Below are 7,815 nucleotides of genomic sequence, written 5' to 3'. Positions count from 1 at the left end.
ACAACCGAACTGCTAGGTTAGGATTAGGAAAAGACCATGGTTTCGGGTTTAAATAAGTGCGTTTGTATTTTATTTAAGTATTATGTATTAACGTTGCAAAGTTAAGTAACATTACCCAACCTACGTAACGTAGCTGAGTAAACTACATTACGTTCAAAACGTCAGTCCACAAACCAATTGCTGACGTCAAGATGACCACTTCCACTTCGTTTATATAATATCTATGTTCCAGACACTCTCTCCACTAGTTTTACAAATTTTGAGTTTAATTGATTTGCCAAAAAAAGAGAGAAAACACACAAGCAAAGTTAAATATTATTAACTGATTATTTTTTATTATTTTCAAAATGTATTTCAGGATTATCAATAATATTGTTATCGTGAATTTTTTTAAGATAATCGAGTAGTGAAAATCTAATATTGTGACAGACAGTAGTTGTCAACATAAATATTGAAAAAGAATGTCCAAATATACGCCCAGCAAATGCAGAAAGTGAAACCTCCGTGTGCAGTGTGTTTGTGCGTGAAGTGTATGAGCGTGTGTAGCACCGTGCTGCCGGCGGCCCGGAGGGCGTGCATGGCTTGTGTCGGGCTGCTGACTGAGTGCAGAGCAGCTCCTCTCAGGGCGGTGAATCCTCTTGTGTTCGTCTGAGTCTTTGTCCGGCCTGCAGCTTGCAGACTGACATGTGCTTTATCATCAGGGTGATGTGAAGTTTTTAAGCGGGGGGGTTCATAGTGTCAGCAGGGTTCCTGTCCTGGTCAGAAATGCCCGATAATGAACCCAGCAAGAAAATCTAGATGTAGACCGTAATAGCAGAAAAAGTTCTACTTTATTTATTACTCTAAAATTCCGGTAACAACAGCTGCCAGTTTTTTTCTTTATCTTCATGTTAATTATATGGCAAAGCAATGTTTCTGTCTATGGTAAAAACTTGGGTTTTCACATTGAAATATGGAGTCAAACTCCAATCTTAACCATAAAATCAGCAAAACTAAAATTATTTTACCGTAATGGCAGAATAGGTTCTACCAAATTTAGTACAGAGAAATTCCGGTAACAACAGCTGCCAGTTTTTTTCTTTATCTTCATGTTAATTATATGGCAAAGCAATGTTTCTGTCTATGGTACAAAATTGTATTTTTACAGTCAAATATGGAATCAAACTCCAACCTTAACCATAAAATCAGCAAAACTAAAATTATTTTACCGTAATGGCAGAAAATGTTCTACCAAATTTACTACTGTGAAATTCCGGTAACAGCTGGCAGTTTTTTTTACCGTAAAAAAAAAATACTTTGTTAGCTAAGCAGTGTTTTTAGCTAACATTACTCGTTTCGCAATGTGAGGCTCACATTAAGCAGCTGAGAACTGCTCAGGTTCTTCCCCAACTCGTAGACATTGTTGTCAAAAGTAACGTTACCTAGAAAGAAAAGGTAAAAGTAGGGAAATTGTTCACTTCTGAGGACAGCTTGCATTCGGACGTGTGCGTATTGTAGGGAGATGCCACCACAGTAATTGCGACTTGTTAACTTCCTGTATTTCCCTGGATTCATGTATAGATTTATATATAATATACAGGACACTTTTTTTAAGGCCAAAAGTTTAAACCTCGCTTCACTGATGCCACCAAGGCGAATAAATCCACTTATCCTAAATGCAAAAAATTAAAGCATCATTATGATCCTGAATTCTTTCAAATTGTGAGATTTTGATATGAAAACAAGTATGGTAACTTATGTTATGTCTTTTCTACATGCAACAATCAATCCTGTATGATTTTTCTGTTGGGTTCTTTCAGAGCATTTCAACCAGAATGGAAGGTTATGGAATGTCATTTTACCTTATCCACATGGCTGCCATATTTCATTTATGTTATACTGTTGTACATTATGTTGGGAACCAATACTTATATAAAACCAAGACATCTAATATTTAATATTTTTGTGATAAGCAGAATAAGAGATTAAATAATGACAGATATTAAAATAGATCTAATTAGGAAGTGGAGTAAGATTACTTTTATACATCAGTTAACATTTAGCCAGATGTTTCATTCTGAACCAGTGAGCTTTAAATCTACTAAATAGCTATTACAAGCTTCTATAGTGTTGGTAATGCCACAATTTACTAATCCTGCTGTCTAAATTCATATCACTTTATTTGGTAAAACCAGTAATAATCTGCCAGATTTATATTGAGATTTCTTTTTTTTATTGTAGCTTTCCAACCTGACCATGATGTAAATTAAATATGGCTGCCATTCGGAAAAGTCCAGTAGGTGCATGTGAGGCATGGTTTCTATGGCCCTCCTTCATGCTTGCTCTCTGTCTCTTTAGCCCAAACTCTTCTCTTCCTGTCAGTTCCCAGTTTATCTCGTCTGTTTCATCCCCCCATGTTTTGGTGAAGAAGCATGTTATTATATGTGCTTGTCAAAAGCTTAGTAGTCAGGGATTTTAGGTAGTATGGGTCAAGCTACTTGAATGCAAATACCATAAGCTGATATATGATTTTTAGATGGGTCAAATAGTGCTTCAGATCAGAAGTGTGCAGAGCCAAAATGTTGAATTATCCTTGTGTGGTTAACCACCACCTGACTAAACCAATAGTTATTTGGTCCAGCTGTTTGACCCAAATCAGATATTGTTGTTCGATAATCACATATACACACAGGAATGCACTATCTGACAGACGTTCAAACATGCAGCTCAGCGAGTCAGCGATTGTTGAGTGTCGACCAGTTAGGATGCATTAAATCTCACTTCCCTTTTTGTATCTCCCTCTTTGCTCTCACCTTCATCTCCTCACAGACCATCACCGACACCAGTCCGATGCGTCGCTCCACCTCCAGCCTGGTCCACGGGCGCACTGGCCGGGGCGTGAGGCTGGACGACTACTCCCTAGAGAGGGTGGTGTCCGAGGAGGGCAGACAAGGGGGAGGACGCAGACACAGGGACAGGAGTCACCGGGCCTCGCAGCGCTCCCTGACCAGATACACCGACGCCGACACGGGTGAGTCGCTCACAGTGGGCATCTGTACCTTTGAGCTATTGGCTCTTGAACGGATATTTGGTGTGTCTGTAGGTTAATGTCTGTCTGTCTGTTAATTCAATATTTGTAGGGATTGCTATGAAGGACAAAGTTTCCATTTATTTAACACTTTAATTCACAACAAGATCACTTAAAAAGTAATGGTGGAATCAACATTTGGCAGAAGTTCTGCTGATTGAAGCCAATGTGGAAGTGTCTTAAAAATTGCATTCTCTCTACTGACCATCAGGGGGCGACTCCTCTGGTTGTATAGAAGTCTATGAGAAAATGACTCTACTTCTCTCTTGATTTATTCCCTCAGTAAACATTGTAAACATGAGTTTATGGTCTCAATCTCTAGTTTCAAGTCTTCTTCAATACAGCATGATGTTCATTTAGTAAATGATGCTCCATTTAGAGTCAAACAGACCATAAAGCAGGGGATGCTTTAGGGCGGGGCTAATGTGATTGACAGGTTGCTGCCGCTAACAGAGACGTATACGGCGTCTCTACATCACTCCTCCAAATATGGTAACTTCTGTTCATTGGTTGCAAAGCAAACAACAATGGCGACAGCCGTAATCCAAGATGGCGAAGGCAAAATCGCCAAACTCCAAAATAGAAGTCCACAAACAGATGATTGTGTTCTATATGGAACCAAAAGCCAACGTTAAATCAGACATTATTCAGATTTTACACATATAGTTGCTTTAGGGTTTTTAATTATCAAAATACGATTTTTCTGTGCAAGCCGATGAGCTGGTTTCAGGAAGATTAAGGCCCTTCTAACGTTCTCCTATGAGCCGTGTTTGCCAGAGTTCCTGTTAAATGATTTCCCAAATCTTGACAAAACATGTGACTGATAAGAAATGTTTGTCCTTCTGCTGAGAATTCATGGAGAAGCTGGAGTGTGACACATGTATCATAGCCAACATTTTGTATTTTTTTTTACAGTGGCATTAGAAATGAAGTTATGATATAACGTTGCACCACACAGCGTTGCTTTACAGTCAAGGGCATTTCAGCAGCGGTTAAGAGCGATCTTTGCATTTATTGAGCTAAGAGAGCAGAGCTGTCATCACATTCAGTAAATTTATGCGAGTCAAGTCTCGACACAAAGAAGTCCTTGAAAAGAACATTGCCCACTTCATCACTAATTGCGAGTGCAAATTGCATGCTTCAGCCTGTGAAACTAACGCGGTTTAACTCTAAATCCTCTTCATAATTGGAGAGCTTTCTAATCTGATGGAGAGGACTCTCCTCCGCCTCTCGGACTCAGTAGTGATGATGGTGTCTTGAATTAGTTGTCTCTGCTCTATGTTTGACCGCACATACAGTGGATTTTTGTGTAGCATTTAGTTCTTTATTTTTTTCCCCATTTTATATAAACCACTATATAAACACATTTCAACTAGAGTGAAGATATTGGTATCATGTAAAACTAGACGACCTAAGAAAAATACTTGGCATGTGATTGGATGAACCGTCTGTCAATCAAAGCCATTCGGAAAAAGCAGAAGGTTTTGTTCATTGCTCTTCTTTCAATGAAGAAATACTCTGTATATAAGTGATGCTATTGCAGCTACGCTAACTAGCATTGTTGTTTAGGACAAACGCCCCTAGCTGCCAGTAGCTCCTTGCAGGATGCTAATCGGTCCGAGCTCTGGCTTATTTGACAGAAACTCATGACTTGAAACCTGACCAGATGGATTTTTCATGTGATATGTGATGGCGTGATGATCGTGTCAGAGCGCGAGAAACCAGCTGCCATGCAAATAAAAAAGAACTCTCCAAAGTTAGGCTCCAAAAAAGTCTTGAGACTGAATAAATGAGGTATTACTGGAAAGCTGAGACTCTTGTGGATCCAATGAGAAGAGTTTTGGCTCTTTTAATTAATTCATTTTTACTTCTGCTTCATCACTAGAACAACTGGTCTCAAATGGGCTGTGCTCATTTGAATAAAAAATGCTTGCTTTTGAAAATCTTAAACTACTATAGTAACTGGAGGGTAACTTGATGTCGTAATCTTAATCTCACCTCTGCTAGTTTAACTCCTAGACAAAATAACAAGTGGCCTTGCTTTTGCAAATGTAATCTGAGACATCTCCTTGCTAGGTCTGGGCACAGACCTCAGCACCACCACGCAGTCGGGCGACCTCCCACCCAAGGAGCGCGAGCGGGACCGCGGCCGGACCAAGGACCGCCGCCACCACCATCACCACCACCACCACCACAGCTCCATGGACAAGGAGCGCTACAACCCCGACCGACACGACTACCCCCACAGGCCTCCCCACGACCGCCAATGGTCCCGCTCACCCAGCGAGGGGGCCGATGGACGGGGACACAGACAGGTGGGCTCCAACGACACTGAGATCAATGCCATATAAATAGTTTACCTTTTATAGAGGTTGGATAAATAGCCTTCAAGGTGTTCTGTGCTGTCATTGCAGATACCTCAGCGTTGACAGTGGTACTTGACACCATACCTAATTACATTATACTATTATATATTGTATATACAGCAGGTTAGGTTTCATTCATTATCTATTAAATGATCCTTAACCTCTGCCTTTTGCACCCACCACAACAGCTGTTCTTTTACCCAGTAAGAGTCCACACAGAGTCATACACCTACTTATGGATATCAATCTCTCTTTTTTGTGTTACGCTTTTTTCTTTATCACTGTTTCTCTCTCTCCGTCCATTTTTCTTCAATGTGACGTGTTGCTTCTTGGTGTCAATTTTTTGCCTCATCACTATGTTTTTGGATGATTTTCAATGGTGTTTATCTCTATCTACCTATCCAACTGTCTATCTATCTATCTATCTATCTATCTATCTATCTATCTATCTATCTATCTATCTATCTATCTATCTATCTATCTATCTATCTATCTATCTATCTATCTATCTGTCACCTCTCTGCTCTATTCTGGTCTTGGTGTTGTTGTTGTGGTGCGTTTTGATTTTCCTTGTTTACATTTTGCTGTAGGGCAGTAGTTCGGTGAGCGGCAGCCCGGTCCCCTCCACCTCGGGGACCAGCACTCCGCGGAGAGGCCGTCGCCAGCTGCCCCAGACTCCTGCCGTCCCCCGTCCACATGTCACCTACTCCCCCGCTGTCCGCAAGCCCAGCTATGGCCCCCCAGGGCCGGGCAGACTGCGCTCGCCCCCCCCGACACTTCTCCCCGCCAGACCTGGAAAGAGGCTACCACCATCGGCCCCCGTCACGCCAAGCCTCCCCCATCCACGGGGGCTCCTCGTCCCGGCACGGTTCGCCGCGCTCCCCTAGGCACCAGTCCCCGCGCTCGCCCCTCCACGGCTCGCCCAGGTCACCTCATCGAGGCCGCTGGAGTGGGCCTCCGCCTGGGGACAGCCTGGAGGGGGACGGGCCCTTCTACGAGCGAGACTACGAGTACGAGCGGCACCATGAGCCTCCCGCCTACGAGCAAAGCCTCTCCCACGGCAACCCTCACCCACATGGGGGAAACCCCCACCCGCACCCACGCTCACCCAGGACTGCCCGCCACGGGCCCCCTCCGCCCCCTCACCCGCATCCACGCAGGGTGCCCAATGGCTACCGCTCGTCCTCCCCTTCCCCGCATCGGCGAGGGCCACCTGGAGCGCCACCGCATCCACACCACCGGGCCCCCCATCCCAGAGGGCCCCGCAAGGGCCTGCATGAACCTTATAGTGAGACGGACGAGGATGACTGGTGCTAGCAACCGCAGGGAGCGAGGGATAAGGGCAGGAGAGGAGAAGAATAGCAGCCTCCGGTGCTCTGGCCTTGGATACGTAGACTTTTAATAAAGCAGAGGTGGTGATAAATATGGAAGGAGGTTGGACGCCCTCCAAACCCTCTACACTCACCCGTCGGACTCTAAATGAGGGGGAACAGGCGGAGGGGGAGGGGGGCAGATGTGCTGCAATTAGCCTTTTACAGATTTTGTGTAGGACTCAAATCAGTGACAGAGCAGCACGTGGATAAAACGAAAAAAAGAGACAAGCCAAGACAAATATGGCAAGGCCCGGGCACAGTTTACCTCTGCCTCTCTCAGAACTACACTTCCCAGAATTCTATGCCTGACCAGCAAGGCCAGGCTGGAGGAGGAAGAGAGAGGTGTGGGAACACAAAAAAAAAAAAAAAAAAACGAGGGAGGAGCATGTAAAACGGCCAGGGATGGCCGCGGTTCACGAGGCATGCAAGCACTTCTCCCAGACCGGCACGTGATTGGTTAGTTTTGGTCAGATGTGTGCGGATCCGTCGCTGGCCGGTCTGCTAATGTAAAAGCCTGAAAATGAGTCGGGACACAGAGTCCGCTGCTTCGACTCTTGCTCCTCAAACAGATATGTTTAAAGAAAAATGAATTAACAAAAAGCCAGGACCCCCTAACCCTTACATGCCAAGCTATGCCTCCAGAAAAATCAAACTTGAACAATGAAGAACAAAATGAAACTTTACATTGACAAACAATGAAAAGAAAAAAAGGGAGAACAACCACTTTATCTTTAACCTTTTTCCTTTCCAAGGGACAGAACCAGGAAGCTCCGCCTATACTGCAAAAACCAGCCAATCACAGCGCTGGCTGATATTTGATGAGTTTTATCATCTCTGTTTACTGTTAAAGACTCACTTAATGCTGACGGAACTGGTGTGACATCACTTCCTGTCCAGCGTTGGCTGTAGTGCAGGGGGGCGGGGCCCGTGTGGGCTCACTTCCTGTTCGATTGCGCTATTTGGGTGGGTGGGGCCTCAGGTAACCTGAGAAGGGAGTCGGACACTTCGT

At 44.0% G+C, this 7,815-nt stretch overlaps 1 protein-coding gene across 1 annotated transcript in view; it reads left to right on the top strand.

Moving 5' to 3' along the window:
- cacna1ab (calcium channel, voltage-dependent, P/Q type, alpha 1A subunit, b) overlaps window positions 1–6,750 on the top strand; it is a 163,189-nt gene extending 156,439 nt beyond the window's left edge. The window contains 4 exon segments of the mRNA XM_054605334.1: window positions 2,809–3,010; window positions 5,144–5,382; window positions 6,024–6,199; window positions 6,201–6,750. Coding sequence (XP_054461309.1) covers window positions 2,809–3,010; window positions 5,144–5,382; window positions 6,024–6,199; window positions 6,201–6,750 — 1,167 coding nt within the window.
- Window positions 6,751–7,815: the final 1,065 nt, after the last annotated feature.

This window comes from Anoplopoma fimbria, chromosome 9, assembly GCF_027596085.1.
Source record: "Anoplopoma fimbria isolate UVic2021 breed Golden Eagle Sablefish chromosome 9, Afim_UVic_2022, whole genome shotgun sequence".
NCBI classification, from domain to species: Eukaryota; Metazoa; Chordata; class Actinopteri; order Perciformes; family Anoplopomatidae; genus Anoplopoma; species Anoplopoma fimbria.
The sequence above is the reverse complement of the archived record's forward strand: the minus strand, read 5'-3'. Positions and strand labels throughout refer to the sequence as shown.